At 43.6% G+C, this 16,444-nt stretch overlaps 2 protein-coding genes across 2 annotated transcripts; one reads left to right on the forward strand and one right to left on the reverse strand.

The window, feature by feature from the left end:
- The first annotated feature begins 227 nt into the window (after window positions 1–227).
- Window positions 228–3,778, forward strand: LOC118377597 (transcription factor 21-like). The gene is made up of 2 exons (XM_035764538.2): window positions 228–843; window positions 3,227–3,778. Exons 1-2 carry the CDS (start codon window positions 271–273, stop codon window positions 3,314–3,316), a joined length of 663 nt encoding a protein of 220 aa, XP_035620431.1. The 5' UTR covers window positions 228–270; the 3' UTR covers window positions 3,317–3,778.
- An 8,643-nt stretch (window positions 3,779–12,421) lies between these two features.
- Window positions 12,422–14,247, reverse strand: LOC127919807 (uncharacterized). Its single transcript, XM_052503648.1, has 2 exons — window positions 13,581–14,247; window positions 12,422–13,009 (listed from the first exon to the last, which is right to left on the reverse strand). The coding sequence occupies exons 1-2, from the start codon at window positions 14,245–14,247 to the stop codon at window positions 12,708–12,710; spliced, it is 969 nt and encodes a 322-aa protein (XP_052359608.1). The 3' UTR covers window positions 12,422–12,707.
- Between the last annotated feature and the right edge of the window lie 2,197 nt (window positions 14,248–16,444).

Consider the following 16,444-nt stretch of genomic DNA (forward strand, 5'->3'; position numbering starts at 1 on the left):
AAGAGTGTCCTTTGTTTTTAAATGATCAAAAAGTTATCTTTTTCCTCTTTCTATCGGCTGCTTATGAATAGCTGGCATAAAATAAATGTATTTTACAACAGACCCAGTTATTTCACTACAGCGTCCACAATGTTGGAGTTGGAGACGGAGACGTGTAGAAATGTTCATCCCTCCCCTTGGCTCCCCTTCCGTCGCGGTCACGCCCCTGCCCACAGAGATAAATGGTAGGACTGCTTACCGTTTCCTTCACATCCTCTGCCGCTCCGGTTCATGAGCAGCCTGTTGGGTCTCGAGGAGGAGGAGGAGGAGGAGGAGGACACACAACGGGGAGCTCGCTCACCCCAGTCTCCGGCGGTCTTAGTCCGTCCCGTGCCACACTCTGCTGAGGCCACGCGCCCCAACCGACAACCGAACATGTCCACCGGGTCGCTTAGCGACTTCGACGATGAGGTCCTGGACGGCATCCTGAAGTTCGACTCTGGTACGTCGAACGAGAGCACAGAGGAGAGCTCGAACTGCGAAGGCGGCTCGGCCAACGATAAAGCTGCAGCGGGAAAGAAACGGAAAACAGCGTACAGTAGGAAGAAGGCGCCGAACAGTGTGGCCCACGAGGGGTGCGGCAAACCTGTGCAGAGGAACGCAGCCAACGCACGAGAGCGAGCGAGGATGCGCGTGCTGTCAAAAGCGTTCTCCCGGTTGAAGATGACATTACCGTGGGTCCCACCGGACACCAAGCTCTCCAAACTGGACACTCTGCGCCTTGCCTCGAGCTACATCGCCCATCTACGGCAGATCCTTGCCAACGACAAATACGAGAACGGTTATAATCACCCCGTCAACCTGGTGAGAAACACACTTCAGCATTTCAAATACATTTTACAAAGACGTTTTTTTTTCAAGAAGTCCTTTTTCCATCAGCAGTTGTCACAAAGTGCTTTACTGATACCCGGCCCACTCCAAAGAGCAAGCAAAGCAGGGGCAAATGTGGCACAGTGGCTCGCGGGGAAAACCCGGAGCCTTAGAATAAAAGAAAACCCTTCACCTACCTTGATAAGCCTACAATTAAAAGAGATCCAAGTTATCGTCATGAATCAAACACGTGACATGAGTTGAAGTGTTTCTGACGGTCACTTTAAGGTTGATTGGAGAGGTGTGGATGGGGCTATTTTAATAGGTTGAGGCTTATTGGTGGTCCTAAAGGCTACATACCATTTGATTGGATGGGGCTATTTTAATAGGTTGAGGCTTATTGATGGTCCTAAAGGCTACATACCATTTGATTGTTTACTCAATATTGTCTGGACAATATAATTCACGCAATAATTGACAACAACAAAAACATTCAACAGTATAATTTCACAACAGGGCGTATCCAAACAGAAACAACTGGTATATTTTGGAGAGTTCCATGTTATTTAGCGCCTGGCCTATCCAGTTTAGCCTATTCAGTTTAGCCTATTTACATTTGGCCTATTCAGTTTAGCCTATTTACATTTGGCCTATTCAGTTTAGCCTATTCAGTTTAGCCTATTTAGTTTAGCCTATTCAGTTTAGCCTATTCAGTTTAGCCTATTTAGTTTAGCCTATTCAGTTTAGCCTATTTAGTTTAGCCTATTCAGTTTAGCCTATTTAGTTTAGCCTATTTAGTTTAGCCTATTTAATTTAGCCTATTCAGTTTAGCCTATTCAGTTTAGCCTATTTAGTTTAGCCTATTTAGTTTAGCCTATTTAGTTTAGCCTATTTAATTTAGCCTATTCAGTTTAGCCTATTCAGTTTAGCCTATTCAGTTTAGCCTATTTAGTTTAGCCTATTTAGTTTAGCCTATTTAGTTTAGCCTATTTAGTTTAGCCTATTCAGTTTAGCCTATTTAATTTAGCCTATTCAGTTTAGCCTATTTAATTTAGCCTATTCAGTTTAGCCTATTTAATTTAGCCTATTCAGTTTAGCCTATTCAGTTTAGACTATTTAGTTTAGCCTATTCAGTTTAGCCTATTTAATTTAGTCTATTTAGTTTAGCCTATTCAATTTAGCCTATTCAGTTTAGCCTATTTAGTTTAGCCTATTTAATTTAGCCTATTTAGTTTAGCCTATTTAGTTTAGCCTATTTAATTTAGTCTATTTAGTTTAGCCTATTCAATTTAGCCTATTCAGTTTAGCCTATTTAGTTTAGCCTATTCAGTTTAGCCTATTTAGTTTAGCATATTCAGTTTAGCCAATTAAATTTAGCCTATTCAATTTAGCCTATTCAGTTTAGCCTATTTAGTTTATTTAGTTTAGCCTATTTAGTTTAGCATATTCAGTTTAGCCAATTAAATTTAGCCTATTCAATTTAGCCTATTCAGTTTAGCCTATTTAGTTTAGCCTATTTAGTTTAGCCTATTCAATTTAGCCTATTCAGTTTAGCCTATTTAGTTTAGCCTATTCAGTTTAGCCAATTCAATTTAGCCAATTCAGTTTAGCCTATTTAGTTTAGCCTATTTAGTTTAGCCTATTTAGTTTAGCCTATTTAGTTTAGCCTATTCAGTTTAGCTTATTCAGTTTAGCCTATTTAGTTTAGCCTATTCAGTTTAGCCTATTTAGTTTAGCCTATTCAGTTTAGCCTATTCAGTTTAGCCTATTTAGTTTAGCCTATTTAGTTTAGCCTATTCAGTTTAGCCTATTCAGTTTAGCCTATTTAGTTTAGCCTATTCAGTTTAGCCTATTTAGTTTAGCCTATTTAATTTAGTCTATTTAGTTTAGCCTATTCAATTTAGCCTATTCAGTTTAGCCTATTTAGTTTAGCCTATTTAATTTAGCCTATTTAGTTTAGCCTATTTAGTTTAGCCTATTTAGTTTAGCCTATTCAGTTTAGCCTATTCAGTTTAGCCTATTCCCGTTTTGCAGGACGTTCAGGCTATGTAAAGAGGTATTGTAATATAAGATCTCCGTTTTATTTAGATATTCAAATATGATAATGATGTTTGGAAACATTATGCTGCTTGACAGTCGTCTATTAAAGAGTGGTATAGCCCCAATATTTATCCTTTACACACATCAGATTAAATCTCCCCTCATTAGCCATATATATATTTATATATACTGGACCTTACTGTAATATTACTGATGTTATAATAGTGTTTTTTAGTGTTTTAATAAATATGTTTTGTTAACCTAATAGTGTTGTTCTATTGCGCGGTGAGCTGATCATTGATTTCCTGTTCCTCTCTCTCTCTCTCTCCCTCTCCAGACGTGGCCCTTCATGGTCGCCGGTAAACCCGAGAACGATTTGAAAGAGATGCTCAACACCACCCGGTTGTGTGGAACAACTGCCTCGTGATGGAACGGATGGACATGACATGTTCATTGACGTTTTCGTTACCGGGAACGGACTTTTCCAGGTGGACCAGACATGCATGTCGTATATCTCCTAAACCAAATATTGGGTGGGAATAACCGGGAGAGTGCGCACTCTCTTGCGGGTTCACCCTACAGAGAAACGGATTTTATACGCCTATTTAAATTGTTTACATGTTGTCTTTGCTGGTTCGAGGACAGGTTGTGCTAAAGTTTTGTATTCGGTTTTATACTTTTAAAATGCATTGTATAAAAATGTTGTCATACAAGTGTGTGTGTATATATATAGGCTATATATATATATATTTTTTTTTTGTACAGGTGAAGTTGTCAGTCACCGATTTGGAAGCGCACATGAAAATGTGTCCGTTATTGTAATCGCCTGATTGTATTTAGGACTAAATAAAATGTATTCATTTTATCGTATAAATTCTCTCACTCAATGTGTGTTGGACTATTAAGAATAGAAACATTATACAGGATACATTTAGTTGTTGTTGGCTATAGGGTTTTCTCCCTCTGATCAAACTAACCCGTAGTTATCTCGACCTTTCTCTCAAAAGGAAGGAGCCACAAAGAGCAGAGAGAATATAGAAACGTGCGCGGCCAGAGGGAACCTAATTCCGGGTTTTTTTTATCTCCAAAAGTAAACAATTGATACTTTCTCGATATGCTTGACATTAGATCAACAAACTGCTATCAATTCGAATAAATGATCATTTGGTAACGAAATAAGGAATAAATAAAATCTTCGTTTTGACGTTAATGAATGGCCTTAGCAGAGAGGTATGTCGGTTTGAAGTTCATTGTTTAACAGACGTCTTGAAAGTGTTAAATGTGCGGCTTAATCCCGCTCCAGACGCCTTGTTTAATTCACGCGGGTTATGACCGCACTGTTTACACACGGCAGACAGATATTTATGCAGCTGGCTTTGGCTCTTTGGAGGAAGGGAGAGAAGCAAGCTATACCCGGGCCGGGAAAGTCCAAGTCACTGTGAAACACACACACACACACACACACACACACACACACACACACACACACACACACACACACACACACACACACACACACACACAAACTGTCCTGAGCTGCGAACTCGTTGTCCATCAGAGAATTCCTGCCTGTGTTGTGGAGAGCACAGCAGAGGAGTGGAGAGCAGACCATGGTGTAATAACAAGCGCCTCCATCCATCCATTATAGCCGTGTTATTGTAACGATCCACTGGCGAGATGACCCTCACACAGCCCCGCTGGGAATGACTTTAGACTAAGGAGAGGAGACGTAGGCTACATCAATTAATTGACTGTACTGATGATCACAGAGACGGGGAATAAAGTCATCGTTTATCTTATCCGTTTTATAAATAGGCCCATGATCTTACATACTAGAATAGAAGAGAAACAGTGTTCGTTTGTGCTTTTATCCATTACAAATCATTTCGTTTTCCCTGTAAAATGTCCCTGTAACAAAACAAGAACCAAGAAGAGAAATGTAGCCTACATCACGTTATGTACGGAAGACGCTACTAACACAGAATTACGAAGTCAATCATTCATGCTCCTATATGGCCCATAAAAACATGTATTTTCGTAAATGTTTTCATTTATTTGTTTAAATTTAGTTAGGCCATGTATCATATTATTTAAAAGAGTATAAAGTGTTATTGGATACATTTCATTGTGGGTGTTTTCTCACCGTTCTGAAAGTAGATTAGTAAACATAGGCTAACTGTTTACTAAATCATCTGTAATCTAACTACAGTATCAAAACAAGTCCTGTGTAATGACACACAGTACAACACCATAAAAAAAATACTGTATTACACTTTTAAAAAGTAAACGTTACTGTAATCCTAATTAATGAATGGATGACTGAATTAACTAAATTGTTTGAGGGGAGAGGTTTGTAATTTTACTGTAATTACAAGAGCTTGGTGAAAGCAGGTGGCTGCTAGCTAAAGTGTTTACACATAACAGCATATTAATGAAAAGATGGTGTTTTATATCACGTCCGATTCTAGAGGCCTTAACAAAGGCTTCCAAACTGGCAGAACAGGGCAACACAGCATTGGTACACACGTGTGCAACAAATATAGCCTTTTGCAAGGCATGCCTCAAAATATGTTAATGAGCCAGAAACAACACCATGCCCTCACTCGTGGTCAACAGGTTTTGGCGCTCCAAAGATATGGTAAGGTACTGTATTCTTGTGGGGATAAATTACAGTACATCCGTAAATACACCAATTACTTCCCCCTCTCACTCTCGTTTTTTATTTATTTTTTTACCTTTATTTAACTAGGCAAGTCAGTTAAGAACAAATTCTTATTTTCAATGACGGCCGAGGAACAGCGGGTTACCTGCCTGTTCAGGGGCAGAACAACAGATTTTTTACCAGCTCAGGGATTCGATCTAGCAAACTTTCATTATGTGGCCATTTGGCACCGAGCCCCATGAAATCATCCTGGTTATACATACATCAGCAGCGCTGTGGCACACCCTCTCCCCTGTCCTCCCGTCTCTCCCCTGCCCTCTCACCCTCTCCCCTCCCCTCTCCCCTCTCCCCCTCCTCTCACCCTCTCCCCTGCCCTCCTCTCCTCTCACCCTCTCCCCTCCCCTCTCACCCTCTCCCCTGTCCTCCCCTCTCACCCTCTCCCCTGTCCTCCCCTCTCCCCTGTCCTCCCCTCTCACCCTCTCCCCTGCCCTCCCCTCTCCCCTGCCCTCCCCTCTCACCCTCTCCCCTGCCCTCTCACCCTCTCCCCTGCCCTCCCCCTCACCCTCTCCCCTGCCCTCCCCTCTCACCCTCTCCCCTGCCCTCCCCTCTCACCCTCTCCCCTGCCCTCCCCTCTCACCCTCTCCCCTGTCCTCCCCTCTCACCCTCTCCCCTGCCCTCCCCTCTCACCGTCACCCCACCGGGAAGAAAATCAAACTGGCCGCCTGAGAGAGAGATGGAAGGAGTGGGGTATAGGGAGGAGAGGGGGATGAGGGAGAGAGGAGGTGGGTAGGTCATTAGTTAGATAACGGGGCAAGGGTTGGGGACTCCCATGCGCTGAGCAGGCTGCTCTGGCTAATAGTTGTTGGAGCGCTGCCCAATCGGGATGGGGGAAAATAATCATCTAATTTAATTAGAGATGTTCGGCGCGTGTATGGTCGGTCGCTCGTAGGCCTACCCTCGTTCCTCTCCTCCCCTCCTTCTCCCATTTTATCTCTTTTTTTTGTGAGAACTTGTTTGAGAATATTTGGGAGAGAGACAAAGAATCATCCCATATATTTATCTATTCTGTAGTGGCCTACTTCAGTAGAAATTCAGCATTTCAATTAGCAAACATTACATTTTTAAAAAGCTAAACAACGGCGGGATGGGGCTGGATAAATGTAACAAGGACTGACCATCCATGAAATCGAAATTATACTTTTAACCATGTTCTGAAGTTACACAGTGTTTGTTTATAATTACCTTGTTTGTAAACAATGGAGTAAAACACTAATTTATAAACTATATTCTTCAAGAATCATTCATTTAAAAATCTAAAACTGGATATACTAATAGCAGATGGCCCCAATTAGACTACATTCCCTTCTGATTCAGATCAATCCTCTCAGATGTAGACAAGTGTGTGGGCCATTGGGAAAGGCTGGTTTCTGGATGGGGCCTCGCCATCGCCATGAAGCAGTGCTCTGCCTAAGAGCGCCCCCTGCTGGTAGACAGTAGGGTGAATATGAACCGGGAACGTGATCACACCTGTAATTCACTATTCAACCACAAGAGAGCGCTAGAGCATCACCTCCTATCAGACATTTTACTGGCTGCCATGAGCCTCTCCTGTGTGTACAATTTCTCTGTCTTTCACATCGGAGTGCTTGACCAGATTCACGGACATCAGATTCACGGAAGTCACATGTCGCTGGGCCAGGCACAACCACCGAAATAGAGGACTCATAGAGGACTCATCTTTAGTCGTATGAAAAAGTTTGGACACCCCTGACAATTTCCATTTATAAATAATTGGGTGTTTGGATCAGCAATTTCATTTTGATCTATCAAATAACTGATGGACACAGTAATATTTCAGTAGTGAAATGAGGTTTATTGGATTAACAGAAAATGTGCAATATGCATCAAAACTAAATTAGACAGGTGCATAAATTTGGGCACCCCACTAGAAAATCTCATCAATATTTAGTAGAGCCTCCTTTTGCTAAAATAACAGCCTCTAGCTGCTTCCCATAGCCTCTGAGTGTCTGGATTCTGGATGAAGGTATTTTGGACCATTCCTCCTTACAAAACATCTCCAGTTCAGTTAGGTTTGATGGTTGCCGAGCATGGACAGCCCACTTCATATCATCCCACAGATTGTCAATGATATTCAGGTCTGGGATGACCATTCCAGAATCATCCCACAGATTGTCAATGATATTCAGGTCTGGGGACTGGGATGACCATTCCAGAATCATCCCACAGATTGTCAATGATATTCAGGTCTGGGATGACCATTCCAGAATCATCCCACAGATTGTCAATGATATTCAGGTCTGGGATGACCATTCCAGAATCATCCCACAGATTGTCAATGATATTCAGGTCTGGGATGACCATTCCATTCCAGAATCATCCCACAGATTGTCAATGATATTCAGGTCTGGGATGACCATTCCAGAATCATCCCACAGATTGTCAATGATATTCAGGTCTGGGATGACCATTCCATTGTCAATGATATTCAGGTCTGGGATAGACCATTCCAGAATCATCCCACAGATTGTCAATGATATTCAGGTCTGGGATGACCATTCCAGAATCATCCCACAGATTGTCAATGATATTCAGGTCTGGAATCATCCCACAGATTGTCATTCCAGAATCATCCCACAGATTGTCAATGATATTCAGGTCTGATGACCATTCCAGAATCATCCCACAGATTGTCAATGATATTCCATGACCATTCATCATCCCACAGATTGTCAATGATATTCAGGTCTGGGATGACCATTCCAGAATCATCCCACAGATTGTCAATGATATTCAGGTCTGGGATGACCATTCCAGAATCATCCCACAGATTGTCAATGATATTCAGGTCTGGGATGATTCCATTCCAGAATCATCCCACAGATTGTCAATGATATTCAGGTCTGGGATGACCATTCCAGAATCATCCCACAGATTGTCAATGATATTCAGGTCTGGGATGACCATTCCAGAATCATCCCACAGATTGTCAATGATATTCAGGTCTGGGATGACCATTCCAGAATCATCCCACAGATTGTCAATGATATTCAGGTCTGGGATGACCAATGATATTCAGGTCTGGGATGACCATTCCAGAATCATCCCACAGATTGTCAATGATATTCTGGGATGACCATTCCAGAATCATCCCACAGATTGTCAATGATATTCAGGTCTGGGACTCAGGGATGACCATTCCAGAATCATCCCACAGATTGTCAATGATATTCAGGTCTGGGATGACCATTCCAGAATCATCCCACAGATTGTCAATGATATTCAGGTCTGGGATGACCATTCCAGAATCATCCCACAGATTGTCAATGATATTCAGGGGATGACCATTCCAGAATCATCCCACAGATTGTCAATGATATTCAGGTCTGGGATGACCATTCCAGAATCATCCCACAGATTGTCAATGATATTCAGGTCTGGGATGACCATTCCAGAATCATCCCACAGATTGTCAATGATATTCAGGTCTGGGATGACCATTCCAGAATCATCCCACAGATTGTCAATGATATTCAGGTCTGGGATGACCATTCCAGAATCATCCCACAGATTGTCAATGATATTCAGGTCTGGGATGACCATTCCAGAATCATCCCACAGATTGTCAATGATATTCAGGTCTGGGATGACCATTCCAGAATCATCCCACAGATTGTCAATGATATTCAGGTCTGGGATGACCATTCCAGAATCATCCCACAGATTGTCAATGATATTCAGGTCTGGGATGACCATTCCAGAATCATCCCACAGATTGTCAATGATATTCAGGTCATCCCACAGATTGTCAATGATATTCAGGTCTGGGATGACCATTCCAGAATCATCCCACAGATTGTCAATGATATTCAGGTCTGGGATGACCATTCCAGAATCATCAATGATATTCAGGTCTGGGATGATTCCAGAATCATCCCACAGATTGTCAATGATATTCAGGTCTGGGATGACCATTCCAGAATCATCCCCAGATTGTCAAGATTGTCACCATTGATATTCAGGTCTGGGATGACCATTCCCCAGAATCATCCCACAGACTGTCAATGATATTCAGGTCTGGGATGACCATTCCAGAATCATCCCACAGATTGTCAATGATATTCAGGTCTGGGATGACCATTCCAGAATCATCCCACAGATTGTCAGATATTCAGGTCACCATTCCAGAATCATCCCACAGATTGTCAATGATATTCAGGTCTGGGATGACCATTCCAGAATCATCCCACAGATTGTCAATGATATTCAGGTCTGGGATGACCATTCCAGAATCATCCCACAGATTGTCAATGATATTCAGGTCTGGGATGACCATTCCAGAATCATCCCACAGATTGTCAATGATATCTGGGATGACCAGGAATCATCCCACAGGATGACCATTCCAGAATCATCCCACAGATTGTCAATGATATTCAGGTCTGGGATGACCATTCCAGAATCATCCCACAGACTGTCAATGATATTCAGGTCTGGGATGACCATTCCAGAATCATCCCACAGATTGTCAATGATATTCAGGTCTGGGATGACCATTCCAGAATCATCCCACAGATTGTCAATGATATTCATGACCATTCCAGAATCATCCCACAGATTGGATGACCAGAATTCAGATTGTCAGAATCATCCCAGAATCAGATTGTCAATGATATTCAGGTCTGGGATGGATCCCACAGATTGTCCATTGACCATTCCAGAATCATCCCACAGATTGTCAATGATATTCAGGTCTGGCCATTCCAGAACATTGTATTTGTTCCTCTGCATAAATGACCGGGTAGATTTTGATCAGTGTTTTTGGGACGATGTCCTGTTGAAATATTCAGGCCCGGCGTAACTTCAAATTTTATGACCGATTCTTCGACATTATTCCCAAGAATCTGCTGATATTGAGTGGAATCCATGCGACCCTCAACCTTAACAAGATTCCCAGGACCGACACTGGCCACACAGCGTGATGGAAACCAAACTGTATTGTGGGTAGCAAGTGTTTATCTTGGAACACTGTGTTCTTTTACCGCCATGCATAACGTCCCTTGTTTTGACCAAATAACTCACTCTTTGTTTCATCAGTCCACAGCATCTTAATCCAAAATGAAGCTGTCGTTTGCATTACCTCATGGCGAGGATGGTCATCTGAATCAGGGTTAGTTTGGCAGCTGTGGTGAAAGGGGAGCGATTACGATAGAGGAAACCAAGTCTAGATTTAACTTTAGCCTGCAGCTTTGATATGTGCTGAGAGAAGGACAGTGTACTGTCTAGCCAAACTCCCAAGTACTGGTATGAGGTGACTACCTCAAGCTCTAAAACCTCAGAGGTAGTAATAACACCTGTGGGGAGAGGGGCATTCTTCTTACCAAACCACATTACATTTGTTTTGGAGGTGTTCAGAACAAGGTTAAAGGTAGAGAAAGCTTGTTGGATACTAAGAAAGCTTTGTTGTAAAGCGTTTTAACACTAAATCCAAGTTGGGGCCATGTTTAAGACCATCATCTGCATATAACATGGGCGACGGCTGAATTAATTGCGAACCTGAAAAGGATCTCTGAAACGAATCAGGGCAATCCAGGTGTGGAAAGAGCTTAAGAGATTTAACCAGAAAGCTTTGTAATCGCTGCGGAATGTGCACCTACAAAGTATTGATTCAAGGGTATGAACACTTATATAAAATTAGATATTTCTGCATTTCATTTATTTTTTATTACTTTCACTGTCAATATGGGGTGTTAGGTCAGAGAACATCTACACATCTATTTTAACCATTTTGAATTCAGGCTGTAACAAAAATGCGGAACAAGTCAAGGGGGTATGAATACTTTGAAGGCACTGCACATGAATTCCAAACGTAAAAGTGTTAGATTTCTTTCAGACATACCAGAGATCAGTGGCAGTTAAGATGGATGACCCCCCCCTCCCCCATGAGCAAAGCCTTATTACTATAACAGTAAGTCGCTCTGGATAAGAGCGTCTGCTAAATGACTTAAATGTAAATAACTGCAGTATGAGGTTGCTAAAAACCTAGCCTATGAATGAGTTTCCTGCGTAAGGTAAACACAGATAGAGACATTTGAGATGGCAGTGACACACGGGCAGAAAGTGACATTCAATACCACCTTGCACACTCTTGGCTGATATAGGGCGTAATCATCAGTCCAACAGTCGCAAAACTAAGTTAACGAACAAATGCAGGTGTGTTCATTCCAGTTTTGCTCCCCATAAGAAACATTTTAACAGAAATCAGCAGAATGAACACACCCCGGATCACACGTAAACACAGTTCACTTTCATAGCAGCCACGTGCGTATTCCTTCTCGCGCGGGTCTCCCCTCCTTTCACTTCTTTCTTCGCTTGTGGACGTCAATGCGCAACACATCAGCTGTAGGTGACCAGGAATCCTTTCCCAGGCATAACCGCTACACAGCCTATAATCGTTGTGACCATATTTGCTAAAGTAACATCGTAGACAACGTAACTAATAGAACTAACGAGTTATAACCTGCTACAACCACGCAGTAACGTTAGTGTAATCCAATCGCCGTTGTAATCTATTCGGAAGACAAAATGTTCCCAACCTAAAGATTATAAGTTTATCGACCCCAACCATTGTACAGAACTAGCTCCTGCCTGTACCTCACAAAAAGGTCAGTTTGAAATGTGACCAATTAAGATTAGAATCTCTATAACGGGTACGTAGGCTCTAGTTGTTTGAACAGAAGAGTCTGAAACGTTTTCAGCTTAGTCACCCAAGTGGTCGTAGCAGACTGCACCTTTAAATAAAGCTCTGCATCTCTCCCAGGTCGCACTTAATAATTAACTCTCCAGACAAGACACTTCATCTCAGCTTTTATTGAAAATGACACCTCATTTCTTGGCCTTGAAATATTCCTCAATCACGTCCTTGGCCTGAGACTCCTTGCCATAGTCCTGTAGAGGGGATGGGACAGTGTTAGACAGCATGGGGGGAGAAAACAGTTACACAGGATACCAGCTACAGGACACTCCAATGTTTAGAACAAACTGAGAAGTGTCCCAAATGACACCTTATATAGTGAACTTAATCCTATAAAGTAGTGCACTACATACACAGGGAATAATGGTCCAATTTGGAACAGATTTATGTCCATATATTATGGTCAGTATTCGGATTTAATGAATTTAAAAAATGTATTTTACAAAATGTTCTATTGTGAACTGCGATGTGCTGTCTGTCCCCACCCTGAGATGTGCTGTCTGTCCCCACCCTGAGATGTGCTGTCTGTCCCCACCCTGAGATGTGCTGTCTGTCCCCACCCTGAGATGTGCCGTCTGTCTCCAACCTGAAATGTGCCGTCTGTCTCCACCCTGAAATGTGCCGTCTGTCCCCACCCTGAGATGTGCCGTCTGTGCCCACACTGAGATGTGCCGTCTGTCTCCACCCTGAGATGTGCCGTCTGTCCCCACACTGAGATGTGCCGTCTGTCCCCACACTGAGATGTGCCGTCTGTCCCCACACTGAGATGTGCCGTCTGTCCCCACACTGAGATGTGCCGTCTGTCCCCACCCTGAGATGTGCCGTCTGTCCCCACACTGAGATGTGCCGTCTGTCCCACCCTGAGATGTGCTGTCTTGTCTCCACCCTGAGATGTGCTGTCTGTCTCCACCCTGAGATGTGCTGTCTGTCTCCACACTGAGATGTGCTGTCTGTCCCCACACTGAGATGTGCTGTCTGTCCCCACACTGAGATGTGCTGTCTGTCTCCACCCTGAGATGTGCAGTCTGTCCCCACCCTGAGATGTGTTGTCTGTCTCCAACCTGAAATGTGTCTGTCTCCACACTGAGATGTGCCGTCTGTCCCCACACTGAGATGTGCCGTCTGTCCCCACACTGAGATGTGCCGTCTGTCCCCACACTGAGATGTGCCGTCTGTCCCCACACTGAGATGTGCCGTCTGTCCCCACACTGAGATGTGTCTGTCTGTCCCACACTGAGATGTGCCGTCTGTCTCCACCCTGAGATGTGCCGTCTGTCTCCACCCTGAGATGTGCTGTCTTGTCTCCACCCTGAGATGTGCTGTCTTGTCTCCACCCTGAGATGTGCTGTCTGTCCCCACACTGAGATGTGCTGTCTGTCCCCACACTGAGATGTGCTGTCTGTCCCCACACTGAGATGTGCTGTCTGTCCCCACACTGAGATGTGCTGTCTGTCTCCACACTGAGATGTGCTGTCTGTCCCCACCCTGAGATGTGCTGTCTGTCCCCACCCTGAGATGTGCTGTCTGTCCCCACCCTGAGATGTGCTGTCTGTCCCCACCCTGAGATGTGCTGTCTGTCCCCACCCTGAGATGTGCTGTCTGTCCCCACCCTGAGATGTGCTGTCTGTCCCCACCCTGAGATGTGCTGTCTGTCCCCACCCTGAGATGTGCTGTCTGTCCCCACCCTGAGATGTGCTGTCTGTCCCCACCCTGAGATGTGCTGTCTGTCCCCACCCTGAGATGTGCTGTCTGTCCCCACCCTGAGATGTGCTGTCTGTCCCCACCCAGAGATGTGCTGTCTGTCCCCACCCTGAGATGTGCTGTCTGTCCCCACCCTGAGATGTGCTGTCTGTCCCCACACAGAGATGTGCTGTCTGTCTCCATACAGAGATGTGCTGTCCCACCCTGAGATGTTGTGATTCATCAGGCCGAGATGTGCAGATTTAGACACACAGAGATGTGCTGTCTGTTTACTGGATTTGCTGTTATTTCCCCAGGAACAGAGATGGTTTGGGGCAGTCTGTCTCCAAATTACAGAGATGTCTGTCCTTCACCCTAGTCAGCGTTGATGATTCATCAGGCTGTCAGTATGATATCCCAGATTTGTACACTGTGGTCATATTAATAGTTCACTGGGTTTTCAGTTATTTATCCCAGGAATAGGGGAGTGGTTTGTGGTCAGTAAATAGAGTTGCACACTGTGGTCAGTTACCGTAGAGTTGTACACTGTTCAACCCTAGTCAGTTGTACACTGTGGTATCGGTAGAGTTGTACACTGTGGTCAGTACGGTAGAGTTGTACACTGTGGTCAGTATGATATCGGTAGAGTTGTACACTGTGGTCAGTATGTTAAAGATTGATTCAGTCTACTAATGGTACATGTAGCCATTAATTGGGACCCCAGACACCACAGCGAGGTGTAGGAGCTCGTACCCTGGCAAGACACTCTGACCAGCTGTATAGGACAAGCAGCTGCATGGCACTGACAGCACAGCAGCTGCACTCGCCTGGCCCACTACTGACGCCCGGGTCGACTCCTCACAACCCGCAGTCCAGTTAATAAAGAGAATACCTTTTAAAAATCCATATATACTTTAAAATGATTGTGCAATTTATCTCTATAGGCTACATTGAGGTCTTTCATTATTTCAGGTGATCTAGTTTAGGTGCATAAACTTTAAGGTTTAACTGTACTCGCGCCAAATAGCCAACATTGTGAGGCAGCAGTGCCGGCTGTGTTGTGTGGTGAGTGTGAGGCAGCAGTGCCTGCTGTTTAGATGGGTTAAATGGAAACTGACATCTGGACACTGACTGTAGGTCTAGAACTCCCCACTACCCTGTTTATGACATCACAAAGAGCAGTCCAACTCCTCGCTACCCTGTTTATGACATCACAAAGAGCAGTCCAACTCCTCGCTACCCTGTTTATGACATCACAAAGAGCAGTCCAACTCCTCGCTACCCTCTTTATGACATCACAGTGGATTCACACCAATCCTGCAGCTTTCCCTCCCGAGGTGGTTCCAGAACAGAGCAGTGGGTTTCATACCTTGATCACAACACAGCTGCAGCCCACCACCTTACGGGGTTTCCCCTCCCGGTCGATCTTGCACAGACCAACCCACTCGCCCAGCTTCTTGTTGTCATCAACCTGGTGGTCAGAGACAGGGGGGAGAGTTTCAATACACAAGCTGTACTACCACCTAGTATCTCCATAGGGCAGTGATAACATGACTGCAGTCCCCACTGTTTACAGAGTGACCCAGATGGCTGCCTATTCCCTACACAGCGCACTAATATTAACCAGGGCTCGGTTCCCCAAAATTACTTTAATGCCAATTTAAAATCGTTAGAACCTTCGTAGGAGCATCAGAGCAGTTACCCAAAACCCTCACTATTAAATGTTGTACTTGTAATTTAAAAAAACGCCAGCTCCAGAATAAAAGATGACTACTAATAAAGTTGCCAATGTATTTGTAATCGAGACAAACCACATAATAAAAGACAATTGAAGTGAAAACCGAAATGACTGCATTAACCTGTTACTCCTACCCCCTACTTTTCCGAAACATTCTGTTAAAAATCGCGCAACATTTCAGCACCCTGCTGCTCAGGCCAGGAATATAGTATATGCATATGATTAGTATGTGTGGATAGAAAACACTCAAGACGTTTATAAAACTGGTTAAATCACGGCTGTGACTATAACAGAATGTGCGTTTCATCGAAAAGTGCAGGAAAATCTGATCACTGAAAATATATCCATGCGCCACTTCAACCCCATTGTTAAACGTGAACCACATTAAATGGGGCCGAGGTTGCAATACCTACAGCTTCCACACGATGTCAACAGTCTTGTCATTTGCCTACGATTTGTTTCTTGGTCAAACGGACACAAGGCAGCGCAGTTCTTCCGGTCTCCGACCGGATATTTTGATTGAGATTTACCCGGACATTATTTCCAGACGTACAGCTATAGAATATACATCGCCTTGTGATCAATTTGATCGATTATTAACGTTTACTAATATCTAAAGTTGCATTACAAAAGTATTTCGAAGTGTTTTGTGAAAGTTTATCGTTGACTTTTTTAATTTTAAAAAATGACGTTACGTTATAAA

The sequence above is a fragment of the Oncorhynchus keta genome, unplaced genomic scaffold (genome assembly GCF_023373465.1).
Source record: "Oncorhynchus keta strain PuntledgeMale-10-30-2019 unplaced genomic scaffold, Oket_V2 Un_contig_17543_pilon_pilon, whole genome shotgun sequence".
In the NCBI taxonomy this organism is placed as follows: domain Eukaryota; kingdom Metazoa; phylum Chordata; class Actinopteri; order Salmoniformes; family Salmonidae; genus Oncorhynchus; species Oncorhynchus keta.

Coding starts and splice junctions, on each gene's coding strand:
- LOC118377597 (XM_035764538.2), top strand. CDS start 271: ATGAGCAGCCTGTTGGGTCTCGAGGAGGAGGAGGAGGAGGAGGAGGAC. Junction 844..3,226: donor ATAATCACCCCGTCAACCTG/GTGAGAAACACA, acceptor CTCCCTCTCCAG/ACGTGGCCCTTCATGGTCGC.
- LOC127919807 (XM_052503648.1), bottom strand. CDS start 14,247: ATGAATCACAACATCTCAGGGTGGGACAGCACATCTCTGTATGGAGAC. Junction 13,010..13,580: donor GACAGACGGCACATCTCAGG/GTGGAGACAGAC, acceptor GGCACATCTCAG/GGTGGAGACAGACGGCACAT.